The sequence below is a fragment of the Talaromyces proteolyticus genome (genome assembly GCF_021365285.1).
Source record: "Talaromyces proteolyticus strain PMI_201 chromosome Unknown BGW36scaffold_11, whole genome shotgun sequence".
In the NCBI taxonomy this organism is placed as follows: Eukaryota; Fungi; Ascomycota; class Eurotiomycetes; order Eurotiales; family Trichocomaceae; genus Talaromyces; species Talaromyces proteolyticus.
The window spans coordinates 197,297-215,271 of NW_025764287.1; the positions used below are offsets into that span (position 1 = coordinate 197,297).

Consider the following 17,975-nt stretch of genomic DNA (forward strand, 5'->3'; position numbering starts at 1 on the left):
TGACAATAATGCAGCTTTATTAGCTGAAAGGGTAAGGTCCAGGCCGGTAGAGCACTACCTCTTAGGCTGTCGTATTAATTAGCTTCCAGCTATTACTTCCTGTTGGCTGTCTAAAAGGACCTAATAAGGAAAGGAAAAGGTCACAGCCGGCGTTGTAAGGGTCAATCACGTGAGGCAAGCGCAATGTCTAGATTACTGTAGCTTTTCCTTTGACTTCTCAATCTTGGCTCCTCATTCGTCTAGGAATATTCACGATTTTCGGGTGGAATCTACCATACATAATGTTCTAGTTCCACCAATGACCTTGAAATTTCAAGTCGTCAATCGCACTATACCGTCATGTTCCTTCCCGTTCCTACGTCATCCTTTCTTTAAGATTCCGCTCATATTCATCAACGAGGTCTTTAGCGTTATCTAAGTCGTTGATATGGTACCACCAATCATATTCATGGCTGTATCCGCGCCATCGAACACGGTAAAAGGTATCCTCATTGAGAACTATCCGGTCAATCAATTTCTCAATCTCATATTCAGCATATCCCCTGCCCACTCGGATAGGACCCGGATTATTTGATCGACTGCTGCTAGCAGTTTTCCAGTCGGCGGGTTGGAGGCTGGGTAAAGACTGCCCCGCACTTCGTTTGCCGGCCAACTTTTTCGGCACCATCGTAGCAAGGTCCTATGGGTACACCTATAGGCTGAATTATTCGCACGGGTTGCCGGCTTGCTGTCAAAAGGATAGAAGCTCATCTAGGTATGAGTTTTGGCGAAAGCATGCATGAAAATCAATCGAATCCTATCATTAGACGTCCATCGATAAAACTCGCCATGAGGCCTGCTAACAATACTTATACAATGATGACATGGGTACAAACTTCTATCATTTAGATCTACAGTAGGCATTTTTACATAAGCTATAGGCACGATTCATCCCCGCCGTTTAAATCTCTACATTGTTTTCGTCCGTAGTTCAGCCAGTGTTCGAATTGTCCGCCTTTGATGTTTATCTGCCCAAGTCGTGCCCCGAACTAACAGCGTTAGATCGTCTATGATAGAACGTTGTGTAAACACAGGCGATGAGCATGCAAAGGGCGCTCACAAACGCCCCTACGCAATATTTCCTCGCATCACCTTTCTGGATAGAGAATACCGTATTGTGGGAGACTGACTCTTCAACACGCGACTGAAGTAACGAGACGGTCACCATCGATACAAGTGGTGGTATTACAAGGCAACTAAACCCGACAAGGGTGATGGCCGCACGTCTCCACGGAGTGAACAAGCATCTCAGCAACCAAAGAGTCAATCCAAAGCCAATACTAAAGCAAACCACCAGCGTAACCCCGGCGATGAGAGAGTTGCGAAGAGTTCCAAAAATAGTAGTCTCAAGGCTCTGAAACATTTTAAGGGTATCACCCAGAACATCCGATGCCCCTGGGGGTAGTGCGGAAGAGATGTCGAACGGCAAAGCTTTACAATTAGGAGACCCATTCAAACAGATCTTCCTAGTTCCAAGGGAGATATTTCTAAGTGCGCTATTGGCACCCTGGATCACTGTCGTCGCTTTACTTTGGATCGCAGTAGCTACACTTCCCACTCCACTGTTAATAATAGTAGGCATACTTCCTGCAACCGTCTCAAGTTCGTCTGGGATCATCTGAGGCATATTCCTTGCTAGATGGGGAACCTGAGTTGGTACAAGAGCCCCAAGATTCACCTGGATAAAGGTATTAGTGATCTGTTAATACATGGTTCCAATGGAACACATTACATTCATTGTCACTATTCCAGATTCTTGAAGAGTTGGGTTTAGAAGAGCCTCAAACCCCAATACTACGGAACCAATTCCAGTCACAGCGATGATTGATCCAAGAACCCAGGGGATAGGCCCTCCTGAAACGGGGAAATGCGGAATCATCTGCCAAGTAAACGAATTCATTCTCATTCATTCCCAAGCAGGTCTCTGCAAGTTATTATGTTAAACAGCGTGGAGACTGAGTATATAAGCTACCTGAATACTTATTCTTTTAGAAGCCGGGTGCTTTTATGCATGCCGGGTCGGCCAGAGCCTTCAATGATTAGGAGTCAGAAAGTAGCGGTCCATTTTTGAACCCAAGAGCGCATCCATATTTAATTAGATATAGAGCAAGTTGGCCCTTGTGATAGTTACACCATTAGATGGAATATATACCATCATCGATACCTAGCATTTTACATGTAAATAAAATAGAGGTCCTCGTCGATCTACATATCCCTACAGTATCGGGATATTATTCTACGGGCAGTTAGTATTTATCTTCATTTAATGTTAGAGCCTATCAATATAAACACGCTGAATAGAAATACTGCTTGTCCAAGGATAGATTGTTGGAATTATCAATGTGGCCGAATATACATATCACAGTTATCAAACATAAAATATTATCACTCATCGATACATAGCGGAGAGATTTTCATCTTACTGTATCGATAGCGAGCGATGCAGCTACCCAAAGCCTTGGGAATTTCTTTGGTTTGTCCATACTCCCATCCTTCTTGGGCTGGGGTAAAGAGCAGCCTGTACTGCTAGAGAGTATTTCACCGCAAGAGTCGTAGTGGCTTAGCTTGGTGACCCCAGAGTAGCGTTGAATAGCTGCTAGATTTCATCAGGATAATACATAATAAGACATCCAGATAATTTACTGACCATGATAATCGGTGATCTGCTGTGGCATCTCTGATAAGGAGGATAAAGAGCGTATTTCGTGTATAGAACGGTTTTTTTCACACTGGTCATTCGACTAAAGTAGAGAAGAAAAAAGTAAATCTATACTTTTATAGATAAGTCAGACAATCTACTTTGATTTCATTTCAAATATTTATCGGATAGATCAGTAAATCAAACACATCCAAAAACTTTCAAACACTGTGCAGATGCGATGGAAGCTATTTCGTAGCTCAAATTCGGTCCAAACACTGCCTCCACTTTAATATCATATGGTTATAGTCGTTCTCAAAATCAATTTGACTTACAAACATATGATGGTTATTTGCATGCCCCCCTTGCCAAGGCCTTGGTGTATACTAAATATTCCTTGATGGGACGTGCGCTTTGGTTACCGGTAAGACGGCCAATCAGTTTCATTCTTCTATGAACATGGCAGTGGGGCCTTGGAGCAATCAACGCTTGTGTTTACTGGTCATATTGATTCTGAGAATGTAAACAAAGGATTTTCTGTTTTTTTCTTTTGGTCTGTTGGAATACAGTACAGCCGTTTCACACTGATTGTGTAATTAACTATGTAAAAAATTTGATTTCTATCTATTAGGATCTCCGTAGCGCTACACTATTCTAGAGTGAATTTTCTCCCTCAATTCCCACATCTCTCGCACCTAGTTGATGCCGCTTAGGCGCTGGTGAATGTTGCAGAAACTTAACATTCAGTCACAGTAATTTTCAATTCTTTCGGCTCCTTTGAATAAATAAGACCAGACTGGCTCTCTTTGACATCATCATATGGAAATGCATAGCCTTTTCCATCAGTCTCATGACTGTGCACATATTTACTGTAGTAATTAGTTGGAGAGATGGTATAATATGACGTTGATTCTAGATTTGGTTGGGTATTTCCGCCTTCCAGAGACAGGGTGGACCTCTGAAAGGCCGCACAGAGACGTGGAACCACCGCCAGATGGATGCTATTGTCACTCGCATCGATCGTGAACGGTCCAGTGCTGCAGCTAAAGATATCTGCTGCAGTAGGCTTTGCGTAATTTCGGCTGCTATTTTCGCAGTTGAGGATGTTACCTGCCGTCGTGCATTGGATTTTGCCAGCAGGACCCTCGGTGTCGATAATTAGAGGGCGGCTGTTGTATGTGGTCCAGATATTGTCCACATAGTTAGTATAGTATCCTTGAAAAGCGCTTGGATCAAGACTTATGTAGGTGCTTGGAGAAAATATTCGAATTATATCATTCGCAGCATCTGTCACGCAAAGTTTATCCCAAGGCTGATCAGTCTCGACGATTTGCAGTTGGCTACAAATCTGTTTGCAGGCGGCGGTCCCAAAACCCGGAGCTGTTTGCACGCTACCGTCTGCTGATTTTACGGAGATGGCAAGTGTAAGACCAACAAAGTCTACATAGCTGAGGTTGACGAAGAGACCATCGCTTTCAATATTAGAAAATTCTATAAAATCATATTTGGTCGCTGGATTATCAATGACAGACGGTTGAATGAGTGTAACTACACCGAAGTTTTCATATGCGTAGAAGGCCAGAGTGCCAGCGGCAACCCAGACGCGTCCGGACGAGATATATCCCGGTAGATTGAAAGTAGTTGTGGTTCCTGGTTTTCCCACAGGAAGTTCAATGCCAGCAGTGATCGGGACTGGTGTTATGGACTGTGGATTCGGGTGATACCAAGTGCCGTCAGGTTGCAACAACACCCAATTGTTGTTTGAGTCGACGCCTGTGACGTAAACATTGGTAGGTTTATCTTCAGTGAATTGATTCACTATAGACAGAGATATCTGTGCAGAAGCATGTACAATGATTCCTATCATGAAAACGAAGAGTCTCTTCGCAAGAAATGACAGCAATATCATCGTCATCACAGATTCATGCTGATGACACTATACCTAGGTTGAATCAATTGGCTTAGCTCTAATGGGATAATCAATGTCCCTATATAGAATTACTTTAGATTAGAAGAAAATAAGCCCGTTCAATTCTTGGGTCGAAACCTTTGCAGCTACTGGGGGGCTTAAGACAGCCGAACAAAAAGGAGGGACCAGCGGGCCAATATTGCAAAGCTTTGTTTGCGTTTTCTCTTCCATTCTTCTTAGACACTAATGTAAAATAAACCCCTATTGTATCATCACTGATTGATACGCGGCATTTGGTTGCTCTTCTTCGGTATCAATTGATACCTATTCTATCATTTCTTCCATCTGAGGATTCTCAAATTGTCCAAATTCTGAATTATCCTTCTCTTTAGGGTCTTTCCCAATTTCTTCGCCTGTATTCGACACTGTCCTCTGCTCTAACTCCAATTCCATTTCCTCTTCCGGAATATCGGGAAGGCCATCAGCCATCTTTGTAACTTCCTCCATCTGCTGCACATATCAGTGATAGTTTTTGGACTGAGAAATGTGCCTTACTGGCTATGTAAATTACTCTTTCTATAGAATGGTGGTTCTTCTTTGTTGAAATGTGACAAAAAGATGGGCTTGACTAAAGTTAAAGTGCTGGCTATTGTTATTATATACTTTTTAGGGGAGGCTACATATATATGAAACTAGTTCCTCATGTCTCAACACAGGTAGAAAAGTTTCGACCATCTAACATTGGCTGTTCTACACTGGAGGCCCAACTGATACGTTCAACACCCTCCACATTGGAGTTAGCAAACATCCTTTTTTAAACAACAGAAGTGTTTAATAAATACAGTTCTTATCGGGTTAACCAGTAAACACACATGTTAATTCTTCTAAGGCTCCACTATTATGCTCTAAAGCCCATAGCTGACGGAAACTGATTGGCGGGTTTATCCTAATCTATAAATCGATGCCCAATTACAGAAATCATTTGTACCTACACTGTAGAACGCCGTTGCTCTCTGTTCAAGAATCGGTTTGAAATTCAAGTTTATCACCTGGATCATAAAATATAATGCTGGGAAAACAGGGTTTCCTTGTGCTGTTTAGGGAGGTATTGTATAGTGCCTTGCAGTAATGCCCTGCCCACTTGGGTCTTCCAGACGCTTTCTCCAACCCTACCATGAAACGGGCTAGTACATATGGAGTTAGATTATATGCAATCCTCCAAGGACGCATCCTATCATTCTCCTGGAAAGCATGTAACCACGATGCGCGATGGATAACTGTATACATACTAGGCTGTTTCAAGCTGAGATTTAGGAAAGAGAGTGTACTGTAAATAGGTGGCGGCACTTTCGAATCCGCTCGTACTGAAACTGTCTGCCAAGCTCAGTCGTTAGGAATTTGACTCAATCAATCTACCTACAGTCATCTATTTCGTCTTACCTTCAGGCTGAGGACACTGTAGAGTGGCTCAGGCGATGAAAATTAATAAAATTATGGATCTAATTATCCAACTAACTTCCAGCTCCATAGCATCACCCGTTACATATCATAGTCTTCTAGGAACTTAAGATGTTGTTTTACTGGGGGGCTGCTTTACTCAAAGCTTACTACCATCAGGAAGCCTGCACTAAGACTTAAAAAGAACACGGCAAATTTATGATGGAACTAACTTCACATGAATCACATTAATCTATAGATGGTTGACGGGCTCTCTCTGCTGCAAGCTCTGTGGACTATCGGCCCACCGACCCAATCGGAGGAAGCTTTACACTTTCTGCATTCATAAACCGACCCGAGGGCTTTCCTGCTTGCTCTGGGGTTTCGATATAATTCCACTGGCTGTCTCCATTTCTCTGCGCACCGATTGGTGCCTCAAAGTCGTTGACGTTGGCTTGTCTTGCTATAAACTCAGGAACAAGGTCTTCGAGACGAAATTCTGGTGGTAGTTCCAAGGATGCAGTGGCCATAATTTTATCAACCGTTCGTGCTAGGTTTTTAAGCACTTCTACACAATGCTCTCTTGATTGTTCCTGAACATATAACTGCTTTTGCAGACAGGCATTGGCATTATATGCAACTTGTAGTTGTTGTTCCAAAAAGGAAGAATGCTGCTGAAGTTCATTCACTTGCCATTGCAGATGCGCGACCAAATGTCGATATCCCCAATCGCTAGTACCATAATGCGATACGTTATATCTGGGAAGATCGGCTGGGATCGAAGTCTGTGCTCTAAGTATCAAAATCTTTTGTTCAAAGTCTAGAGGATAGAATAGAAGAATACCTGAGCTGGAGCGCGTGGGAGTCGTGACATGATGTCCACAGAGGTGACATCCAAGTACGAAGCTCCATCCCGACCGGAGATGGGTTTTATATATGGCGTGTTTGTTCCTTGACATAGTGGTGTTTGAAAAACGAATGGAGATTTTCATTTACCAGGTGCGATTCGCCGGCATCTACAAATACGGGGCACAGGATATGTGGAGGGCTACTTTAAAGTATGTAATGCAAATTCTGTAGTGTTTACCAGCTGTCATGTCGAGGAACATTTAAAATGATCTCGACTCATTGTACTAACGCAGCAGCACATTATCTGAGTATTCGTGGTTCATAATGCAGCAAAGCTATATACTCTCTTCACAGGGATATGACGAATTTCCTAGCATAGAACGGGGTTGTACAGATTCAGACTCGCAAGACTCACCGCTTCCATCGGATTATAATGAAGATAACGACCCGGGTATAGAATTAGGTTCTTCGGATTCGGAGTCCGGATTTGAATTGGGGGCACGTCATAGAACTACGCTGGATGTTCAGGATGGGTTTAATAGCCCAGATGCGTCATATGTTCCGAGCGAAGCTGAGTCGTTCGACACCACTGTCAGTATAGAAGTACCCCAGAGAACCATTTACATAACCTAATATATAACAGGATCATACTCAACTTCTGAACGTGCTGGAGATCACAGAGGTTGGGGGTGAACTTAAATACTTCGTCCAGTTTTGGGTGAATGGAGAGGATCTTGGTCAGGTAACAAAACTAGCCATCGATGAGCCTTGCCCCTCGGAGATCAGCTTGGATGATATGGGCAGGTATTCTGTTTAGCTACTTCGTGAACTGCGCTACATTACAATTTCCTGCGTTGGGGTGTTCATTTTCATGATATTTTCATAAGGTATTCAAATATCACTGTCACTCATTGAGCTCTATCCTATGATTGTGCCGAGTTATTGTATGCATGAAAATAAGAAAAGAAAAGAAAAGAAAAGAAAAGAAAAGAAAAGAAAAGAAAAGAAAAGAAAAGAAAAGAAAAGAAAGATCGTAAAGCGAAAATGGTCCGAAATGTTTATGTAGATGAACCGGTTTGTCTTGTTTTCTGTATGAAGCCTAGATTGCTCGCCATTGAACAGAGCGACCTGTCGCTGGCTGGGCCCTGCATTGCCCTATGTGACTTAGGACAATGAACCCTAAACGTGAAAAAAACGGAAAATTATAGTTAGCCAGATGATCTGGCATAAGCTTTAAGGCTAGTAGTCATCATATCTTGGCATTATGGCTTGCGAAGCATTTCTCTCTTTGCAGTAAATATGGGATTATCACTCTTGAGCGAAGGCAGTAGCATTAGGGTATGCACTGTCTGAAGCTAGCGATGCATCAATGAAAAACGCGAAACGTTTTGACCTGACTGGGAGGATGAATACTCATATGGGAGTGACAGAAGATAACAATGGGCGAGGCATTAAGTTGTGCCTATTAACATCAGGCCTAAGTTTTGCAGTGACATGCAATTAACAATACCCACAGATACGGAGACAACGATTCAAAATAGCCCCATAGCCGAACAACATAAAGAAACAAGCGAGAACTACTGACACCAGCGGTGGCCGCTCTCCATCTCGACTGATTTTCCCGATGGAGCCCTTGGCCGGCTATATAGCAGCTGTGATAGCATGTTTCATTGTTATAATATCAATTTGCTTCTGGAATAGGCATCGTTTGAGACCTATAACAGATCCAATACTACGACTCCTTCAAAGCACGTGGAAATATCTGCTTTACAAAGATGTTATCCGACAAAACAATGTGCTTGGTCCGTGGACTGCCGCTGAACTTCTAGTGTCTCTGGCATATATCTTCGTAAATGTTTTTTCAGTTCTTTACCCTCGTGTCTCGTTGATCAGGATGTGTAAACAGTCCGGTACGGTGGCGTTTATCAATACCATATTTTTGTATTGTAGCCACAATATCAGTTTTGTCGCAGATGTGCTTGGTGTCACGCCGAGGGTATGGCGTCGTCTACATCGTACAGTTGCTTGGATGGTTGGGGTTTTGACGACAATCCATATGGGCAGCGGATTGAGCCAGGCCAGAGCGCCAAGCCGAACCGACCTCATCGGCTCCTTTCTTGTACGTAATCATCCCCGTTTCGACTCCTGTCTAATACGATCATAGGCATTTTCTCTTATAATAACCATTCTAGCCACATCAATCCATGTACTGAGAAACTTAACCAGAAATCTGGCCTCCAAGCTACATTGGCTGCTTGCGCTTATCGCCATTGCTGCCGTGTACACTCACGTCGTTATTAAGATAGGGAACTACTGGATGCTATACATCATTCCGATATGTTTCAGTGCAGCTTTCTTAAAAGATGTTTGCCTTTTTCTCTATAATAACGGGATATTCGGTATCCGTGGATGGACTTATGCTTCCTTCATCAGATTTGCAGACAACACAACACGGATTGACGTGTTCCCTGGAAGGCCGGTACAGGTACATCCTGGCCAATATATTAACTTGTGGGTTCCCTTTTTCGGAGAGAACTTCTGGCCTCGTTTTCGGCAATATCACATTCAGTCGTGCGAGCCCATGCCGCAGAAACAAATGAAGCTTTTTGACCTTCCTGGCGGATTCCTTTCCAAAACCCCACAAATCAAAACACTAAGGTATATACAAGAGAACCCTCCACGCCTTGCATTTTTCACAGGCCCATACGGACTGTCTCACACCTATGTCCAGTATGAAACGATACTCGCCGTAATATACGATTATGGAATCCTCTCAGTAAATGCTCTGCTCCAATATATTTATCAATGTATGGAGAATCGCACCTCGAAAGTCCGTCGAGTGCGTCTGGTATGGCAATGGGAAACAGTCTCTGAGACATTTTACGATATCCGAGAGATCAAAGACTTGGAAACGCAGATCATCGGGGAGCTGGAAAAGTTCTCAACCAGAACTGGCTTGGACCGAACCCTGATTGAATATCATCTCGGCAGATATGTTCCCCCAGTCCGGACAGGAGACTCGAGGGAAACGAGCAAAGAGGAATCAGAAATGGAACGGCTGGAGCGAGAAACGCGAGAATATATTGTATTCGACAAGGACAAAGACTCGGAGGGCACTATGGCGATGAAGGAAGCCCGAAAACATGATTTTGATCGACTACAGGACAAGATCGCACCACTCGAGTGTCGAATCGATGAATATGTCGCAAGAAGACGGATCATGGATGATGTCTTTGGCTGGATAAACAATACGGCCTTGAAACGAAACAGTGAAAACTTTGTCAGTTTCAACTTTAGTACAGCTTTTCCTGTATTGATTGCTCATGATATCCACAGACACTTCAATGCAGCGTTTACAGAACAGACGTTAAGGAAGCATATAAGTCCGGGAGGGCAGAGATCGTAGGAGGAGCTGCTGATCTCATGTCCATTTTTGACTATGAGATAACTGAGCACCGAAGACGTATTGAAAATGACCCATCCGAAATCCGGGGGAAGTTTCTCGTTATGGGTAGGTGGTATAGCCGCATTTATTCAAATGTCTTGTACTAAGTGAAGTTTAGTTTCGGCGCCTCCTAGTGTACAAGCGCGGGCGCGGAAGATTGTTGGTGCGAACCTGGGGGATGTGGATTTGAAAGAGTTCCAGTATCATGCTGGTGAAATGTTTAACTAATTGTAGAAGATGTCAGAATTTCGAAGTATACTTAATTCGTATAATCTGCTACATTCCTAGTTTCCATATGACTTGACAGTGTAGAACTAGCGTAAGTATAGATTGACTAATACAACCGGTCCAGTTTTATTAAACCACATCGGGTCTTTCGTCCTGGGTCATCCTGACATCTGGCTCTAATGTAGTATCTAAAGTTTTCTCAATCAAATCTTTGAAACCGTCACCATCTCGTCGCTTCGGGTGGATGAACGGATGCTGAAACACTTAGTTTTCTCGTCGCATAACCTATTAAAGAGAAACTCACCGCCGTCAATCTGTGGAATTCTTGGGAGTGTTCAAGCTCATGAAGGAATTTACACGCTTCATCTTGCGGAGGCCACTGACCGCTGTCTTGGATTCCAGACTCGCCAGGTCGATTTTGAAATTTTTGCATCAGTAAAATCATTATTGCAGCTAGGCGCTTGACTAAACGCGTTGTTGGTGCACATATATCCTTCTGCATTTCCGCATCCGCAAATGCAACTGTACGCGGTCAGGACAGGCTTCTATGAGAGATCATGGACCTACCAATCTTGACACAGCCGTCTCTGTTGGCGAGAAGCCGGGAGCATGATAAAGAATTACATATGATGCCATTTGATACCAGGTAACCCAGTCCATCCATTGTCTTGCACCAGTTAGTTGACGTCTTTCAGGAGCAGGACTGGCTTACCTGGCCGATCATGGAGGCTAGCGCCTTTGACGACGGATATTGAGGACATGTCACAATCCGAGCAAAAGAAACATCCATAACTGGCGAGCGAATAAAGCCCTTTGCTCCGTGTCTGAATATTTCCTGAGCCGGGAGGACGTTGTGATGATCTAAAAGCTGGAATTGCTGCTCAATGACATCAAATTTCTCACCAAGTGGAAAACGACGGAAACCAAATATCTGGCCTGATACGATTTTCCTGGCCTTCATTACAGTATCACCGTCCATGATGGCTTCGTCGACAAACGTGTAAGCTTCCCAAGGGCTTTCATTGCTGCGTCTAACAATACCCTTAGCTAGTTTCGCGGTCTTACCCTTGAGCACCCCTTTATGTTTTGTCGAGGCCAAGGATCCAGTGTGGTTAAATGAGGCCTTTTTCGCCGGTGCTTTGGACTTTGAATATTTTCCATCTGTGGAAGATATCTCGGTCTCGTCGGCTGGCTCCTTAGAACCATTCTGTTGATCCAATAAAGTGTGAGGAACTCGGCTCACACGGCGCGTTTCATTCATTATCGTTCACCCTCCCGTGTTTTTCTGAGATTTGACATCCTCTGGTATGCGAAGGGGACCGGTAATTTATATCGAGGTAGTGAGTGTAGTATGTTCAAATGTGTGTTTATGTTTGTAGTAACAAGAAAAAAAAAACGACGCAGAATAATACGACGCCCGGTCTTTAGCTATAGCTTTCGATCCACAGATGGATTATATTTTCCACTCGGCACCCTTGAAGGATCTAATCATAAAGCATTATCAATGGCAAGACGACCAGAAGCTCAGATATCGCTAGAGCGAATGCGAAAGTGGCTTGGGACGGTCGAGATAAAGCTGTCACAGTTGACCCGGTTCGATGACAACCAGCCTGCGTTGCAGCCAAACGAGTATAGAGTTGATGTCTTGGCAAAAAAGTTCCGGCGATCACACATTCAAGATGGCCTACACGAAAACTATGTCAAGGCAGTAGTCTCTACCCAGGGTCTCGACCGTGCTCTCCGAGCCAAAGGCCTGAGCCGAGAAGCACTCCAGCAATTCCGCGACCCGACGAATTACCTAGAGCTCGACTTTCAGGATGGGGAGTTGATATGTCTCGGTGGTAGGTCGCGAGTTTTGGCGTCCCGAAAAATTCCCCCATGGGATCGGCGATGGCCTGTTGAGTTATACTCTGAAGGTAAGAAGGCAATACCATCTATAGATTTGATTTATCAACCATGATCCAGACATATCGTTAGAATTGCAAAAACAGCTGAGAGACAATTATGTTGTCCAAGCGCCACTGACTGACGGTGAGATTTTTCTTACTCTCCAACAATATAAACAGGCTGGCGACCTTTACTCGGTGAGTATTTGGGAAGCCTACCTGTCGGAAACAAAGGCAAATAACATCGCCCGTTTGGCAGAGACACAATTTGGTATCATTTTGTTATCTCTATCCCTTATTCCAGGGCTGTGGAGAGACGGTATCCATTTGGGGGTGTTGCACAAGATGCGATCCCTCCACGTAAATTCAGTGAGCCAGAGATACTATATTTGGACATTGATGTATGGGTCGCGTCGCTGATCAGTTTAGGAAATTATACATTATCTCACCGAAATCAAGAACTTCTTCGGTGGCCTCGTCGGTCACGATACTACAATGATGGCCAAGCTTACCCAGGAAGATATCGATGCTCTACAAAGTACTGCCCCGAAAACCAGCGAGAACGATAAACAAACGCTACTCGCTGCTAAAATTCTGGGTGCCTTTTCCCCAGGCGAACAAGGTGAAATTTGCAACAATTTCTGCGATCGAAAGTTGCTCATACCAACCCTATTTACATTTTTCCATGATATCAGCATCATAAACCAGTGCGCCCCTAGGATTTTGAAGCTTATAGATAAGGACAAACTAGTGCCACCCAATGGATCCAAGGAACCAGATATTCGAGCGTCGATGGCGTACATGTTCGAAAGTGATGGTAGTATCCAGTACAGCGATGACTTTGATATTCAGATATCCGAGAGCGACAGTCGCTCTGTGACAGTCAACAGCCATTTACGTTTCGAACTTGCATACCGGCAATTGTGGCTATACGCCATTCGGCATTTCCTCCGGCCAGACCAACGGAAGCATAGGAAGATTCGATTCCACATTGATCAGGATGGTGAGACAAGAATGCTGGCAGCGTTTGCCTCCAAACTACGATTCTCTTCCACTTCTATCCGAAACCTTACCTCAGGCCCGGTTAGTTCCACAACCCGAATCGTCACGGACCCGAATTCTGGCACGCGATACGCCAGCCGCGAACAAAGGTGCGGGCTTCCCCACCCTTCAAACTGGCAACGGGATCGTGAGTTACTTTTTTTGGATCGGATTTACTCTTCGCCAGAGGATACGGACATTACATCATTTTTCGTGCTACAAAGTATCTTCTATAATTTCTTTGGATGCCCGGATGGTTTTACGCCTTTGGATGGCACCGCTGGCAACACGAACACCCCCGGTTGGCCAGGTACAAGCGGGCACGAAACAACCCCCAACAACCAAGGCTCTGGTCAAGGCTCCGTTAACACAGGGCAACCTACTTCTTCCAGAAACGTTCCTGGCCAGCCACCAACGAGTATTCCAGGACAAGGGTTTCCTGGCCATACGGATCCAGGCCAAGGATTTGGCAACTCGGGGCCAGACTTTACTTCATTCAGAAATGGATGGCAAGGCTATGCGCCAGCCAATCCTGTCAACGGTGTACACAGCTCGTCATCCAGCAACGATCCTACTTCAGTGGCTTTAGATCAAAGCACGATCAACCGGATCGACGCGATACTAGAGAGATTGTCACGATTGCGAACGCAAGTAGAAGCGACACAAGGTGATATGCGAAGGCATATTGACCAGGTAACGGTGTACAAAGGTTTGCTCCGAGAAACAGATGTATCTTTTCAGTCCCGGCGTGATAGCCTTTTGTCACAATTAAATGGGCTGGAACTATCACTCAATACACGACTGCGAGGCGTTGAGGACTCTCACAAATTTTGCCTGGACCTACCCCAGGAACTAAACAAAATAAAAGCGGAACTACTAAAGCCTACAACAAATTTGCGCCTTACAGCCACCAATTATCTTTATGCCCAGTTTGTCGACATGGCGTTACCTCGTCTCAACTATTACGACAGTCAAGTCCAGGGCGATATATTTTCGGAACAAGAGGCATCTACAGGATTACGTCAATGTGGTGTGGCCGTCCTCAACCTCAAAGTCTTCACCCTTTACGGTAGCGTGGCTGGAGATATAGAAAGATCCAAGATGCAGAGCCAGCGTCTTTTTCAGATTGCTGGGCACGTGATGGAAGTAAAGAAAGTCGTTAGAAGTGACCAAGAGATTAGTGAATGGATTGCGAGACTGGAAGCGCTGAAAAAAGAATCCGACATCATGCAGTCAAACTTGAAAGAATGGCATGACGCGGTGGTCCGCTTTGACGCAACCCAAAAAGACCCAGCGTCTACGGAATTATACGAGTCCACGATTATTCTACAAGATGAATGGATCAAGCAGTTTCCAATGGCCTATTCTAACTTAAGAGATCTCAATGAGAAAACCAAATCCGATATAGATCGGATTCAGAAAATGCTCATTGATGAATTGTCAACGGTTCTGAAAAGCCAGTTGACTGATATTAACGATATGAAAGAGCAAGTGACAGAAGAACAAGCCCTACAACAATTTAACAATGAACTTGAGGTGATATATGGTGATATCAAATATCTATCTATAGTTGAGGAGGAAAAACCTGAACTAGGTGGCTGTCTAGATCGAACAGCTGACAGGAACAACAAAATAAAACACTGGAGAAGTGACATCAGGCAAATCCTTCAAGAAAACGAGGATGGGATGGACACCACCGCGTCCGAGTCGCTAAATTCGAAAGGTGGACAACTTGGGCAATGGAATAGATTCTTGACCGGCATACAAGTTCATATGGAGTGTGTCGTTGGAACCTTTGGACAAGACAGAGCTTTTGAGCATAGGGATCCGTACATAAGTGCATTTCGTGCATGGAAAACTGCGCAAGAACAGGCCCCAAACCGCGTCAACTACAAACTCTATAGTGCTGCACGAAACGCAGTCAAAAATATGCAGCACCAGGCTGAAAATGTAGAGCATGTTATCTATGATGAATTGAGCACATTAGTACGAGATGCAATGCAGAAACTGGAGAATATGGGACAAGAAACTCTACTACGGAAAAAGTGTGAAGTGCTTCTGCATTCAATAGGCGAACGGGATCGAAGGGTCAGTGATGATATCCAGCGAGACGCGAGCCCATTGTCCTCTGAAGCCCGAGCAATTGAACAGCTGGATACTGAACATCGGGAGACGCTAAAGGCCGTCCAAGATGTACTGGAAAATTGGGCAAATGCCCGTCGATCAAAGAAACGTCAATTCTCAGAAGAACCACCACGAACCAGTGCGCGCCAGAAGGCGCCAGTGAACGTCAGATTTTGGGTCATGTTGAACGAGAAATGCAGGCCGCTAGAATTCGTTTTGGAGCAAAGACACTTGTCTGAGCTGGGGAGAACATTCACAGAAGCCCGCTTTCAAATTCAACAATTTCGATTAATGGGTGCTTCATATATGCCTGCTCCTATCAATTTTTCTGTCAGCTCACATAAAGACGCTCTAGGATACTTTGCGTCACAAGAGAATCCCAAAGAATTGAACAAATATGGGGAATTTTTGGCCAGCTTAACTTCGTATATTAAAGTAATTTGGGATCCAAGTCAAGCAGATAAGGCCTGGAAAAACGCTAATGCTAAATTCGATTTTGATCTTAGGTCTAAGTTTAGAGAATATGAATCTAAGTTAGACGAAGATGAACTCAGCCTATGAATCAATTTGATCCTGGGAAAGTGATCCTAGGAAAGGAACGATCCTAGAAATGGGTTCCTACGACTTGCTTCCTACAATTTCAATTCTAGGTATTTATTGCACACAGGTTTTTTAATCCAGATCCGTAACCATTCAAGGAGCTCTGGCCCATAACACTATGAGATCTAGAATTTGCTACCTAAGATGTGTTTGCTCTTAGGAATGAGTTCCTATACCTGATATTATAGGATTGGGTTAGACATGGGCCGATTATCCTATGTTCTAGACAGTACCAGGTCCAATCACCTAGGATTTCTCGAGACTGGGGATCCTGTTCCCGATCTAGCATTCTACCCAAAACTTGCTACATCCTAGGAATTGGATCCTAGGATGCCAAATGACTGGACCTATCATTCTTCTTCTTCTTCTTCTTCAATTCATAGGCTGTCCCAGCCGCCCTAGTGGCATGGCTATGCAGCATTCGACTATAAATACAGGTGTTCCCGTCTCTCCACTTCTAGAGAATAAGCCGTTCCTGACAAGAATTGCTTCCCTTTCTGCTTAGTACAATCACATCTCTACTTATAGTTCTAATAACTGTTCTGTGTCTGTGTACTTGTCGGGCCTTTCCTGACCCTCCTCCGCTTCCGTATACCATAAAACACTCGTCTACATTATGTGTATTTCAGTACTGTGGATGGAACAGCGCGGAATTGCTCCAGAAGTCCAGTCCTTATCATCATCTTCGCTGTTTGTACTGCAATTTTCGGGCTACAGAGAATTTTTTTGATGTCGATGCATGGATGCTTGCCTGCCCATTTTCGTTCTCGTTCTTCCGTCCAGTTTCTACACTCGAGAAGGATATGGCGCACTGTCTGGCGCCCGTGGCCGCATTGGGATTGGTCGGTGTCGGCATTATCGATGCTGTGGAGGTATGCGCGTAGGGCGATCTTGGCTGTGCGCATCTGTGTAATGACCGAGCTGATCGCTCTGTGCCAATGTGTTTGGTTAGCACCCCCTTTCCGGGCCGAACTCCAAGTCGGAAAAGCTCTTTGCCATGTTTGGCCTTGTCCTAGGATTGTTCCCATTCGCTTTTCATCGTCCGATGGATGGTCACACCATATAACATTCTTAATCCTGATTGGCTAAAGCTGAATAAACTTCGTGTTAGCCAGATCAATATAATGCGTATGAGATTATTGATCATAGGAACAAGTGAGACCATAAGTCGAGACCGAGGTGCCTGGACTAACCCAGTCTTCATCATGAAGAGCTTTTAATCCTACTTTGTTTTGATTTTTGTGGTACGCGGCATCTCTATCTCAGATATAGTTACTAATCGGTCAGCTGTATACTCTATGCGACTAACACTAGCACCAGAAGATGCTATTTCAGCACGAAGGCTTCACACCTCATTAATAGGCTAATGAGATTAGATCTACGCTCTTATACAATCAGTTTCAGATTACCTAAGCTATAATGAAGTAATTCCATTTTCGACTTATAAAACTACTATCACTATGTACCCACTATGAATGTGATACACAAAGCGAATTAGTGTAGATTACTCTATTGCTAAGCATTCTGCACAGCCCTTATGATTGCACACTGTTTACCAGTTGGATGGTCACCATTGCATGCACAACAATATACTCGAAGCCGCTCCCACGCTTCCTCTGGTACCCTTCCTTTGGATCTAATTGTGTCCATTCGTGTCGATCCTAACCGACTTATCACAGTTCCGAAGTCAAGATGGCTCCCTCCTGGGCTACAGCCGACACCGCAGCTTCTGTACTCCCAGACATTTTCGTTGACTCTAGATCTGTAGGGTTTGGCGAT

At 44.2% G+C, this 17,975-nt stretch overlaps 7 protein-coding genes across 7 annotated transcripts; 2 read left to right on the forward strand and 5 right to left on the reverse strand.

Moving 5' to 3' along the window:
- Nucleotides 1-229: 229 nt before the first annotated feature.
- BGW36DRAFT_38886 (uncharacterized protein) lies at nt 230-680 on the reverse strand. Its single transcript, XM_046217275.1, has one exon. The coding sequence runs from the start codon at nt 665-667 to the stop codon at nt 356-358; it is 312 nt and encodes a 103-aa protein (XP_046067842.1). The 5' UTR covers nt 668-680; the 3' UTR covers nt 230-355.
- Nucleotides 681-914: 234 nt separating this feature from the next.
- Nucleotides 915-2,769, reverse strand: BGW36DRAFT_464490 (uncharacterized protein; the record flags this gene model as incomplete). Its single annotated transcript, XM_046222252.1, has 5 exons — nt 2,687-2,769; nt 2,463-2,635; nt 1,772-1,918; nt 1,100-1,717; nt 915-1,028 (listed from the first exon to the last, which is right to left on the reverse strand). Exons 1-5 carry the CDS (start codon nt 2,712-2,714, stop codon nt 915-917), a joined length of 1,080 nt encoding a protein of 359 aa, XP_046067843.1. The 5' UTR covers nt 2,715-2,769.
- A 644-nt stretch (nt 2,770-3,413) lies between these two features.
- On the reverse strand, nt 3,414-4,544 carry BGW36DRAFT_303921 (uncharacterized protein; the record flags this gene model as incomplete). The annotated part of the gene is made up of 1 exon (XM_046211925.1): nt 3,414-4,544. The coding sequence occupies one exon, from the start codon at nt 4,542-4,544 to the stop codon at nt 3,414-3,416; it is 1,131 nt and encodes a 376-aa protein (XP_046067844.1).
- Nucleotides 4,545-6,319: 1,775 nt separating this feature from the next.
- On the reverse strand, nt 6,320-6,897 carry BGW36DRAFT_362878 (uncharacterized protein; the record flags this gene model as incomplete). The annotated part of the gene is made up of 2 exons (XM_046214410.1): nt 6,320-6,808; nt 6,868-6,897. The coding sequence occupies 2 exons, from the start codon at nt 6,895-6,897 to the stop codon at nt 6,320-6,322; spliced, it is 519 nt and encodes a 172-aa protein (XP_046067845.1).
- Nucleotides 6,898-8,496: 1,599 nt separating this feature from the next.
- BGW36DRAFT_419333 (uncharacterized protein) lies at nt 8,497-10,545 on the forward strand (the record flags this gene model as incomplete). The annotated part of the gene is made up of 4 exons (XM_046219453.1): nt 8,497-8,991; nt 9,037-10,152; nt 10,209-10,383; nt 10,436-10,545. The coding sequence occupies 4 exons, from the start codon at nt 8,497-8,499 to the stop codon at nt 10,543-10,545; spliced, it is 1,896 nt and encodes a 631-aa protein (XP_046067846.1).
- Nucleotides 10,546-10,674: 129 nt separating this feature from the next.
- BGW36DRAFT_431097 (uncharacterized protein) lies at nt 10,675-11,806 on the reverse strand (the record flags this gene model as incomplete). Its single annotated transcript, XM_046220930.1, has 4 exons — nt 10,675-10,800; nt 10,850-11,067; nt 11,113-11,212; nt 11,258-11,806. 4 exons carry the CDS (start codon nt 11,804-11,806, stop codon nt 10,675-10,677), a joined length of 993 nt encoding a protein of 330 aa, XP_046067847.1.
- A 243-nt stretch (nt 11,807-12,049) lies between these two features.
- Nucleotides 12,050-16,157, forward strand: BGW36DRAFT_362882 (uncharacterized protein; the record flags this gene model as incomplete). Its single annotated transcript, XM_046214411.1, has 3 exons — nt 12,050-12,461; nt 12,511-12,800; nt 12,861-16,157. The coding sequence occupies 3 exons, from the start codon at nt 12,050-12,052 to the stop codon at nt 16,155-16,157; spliced, it is 3,999 nt and encodes a 1,332-aa protein (XP_046067848.1).
- Nucleotides 16,158-17,975: the final 1,818 nt, after the last annotated feature.

Excerpts from the sequence above, each read along its gene's own strand:
- BGW36DRAFT_38886 (XM_046217275.1), bottom strand. The coding sequence starts at position 667 with ATGGTGCCGAAAAAGTTGGCCGGCAAACGAAGTGCGGGGCAGTCTTTA.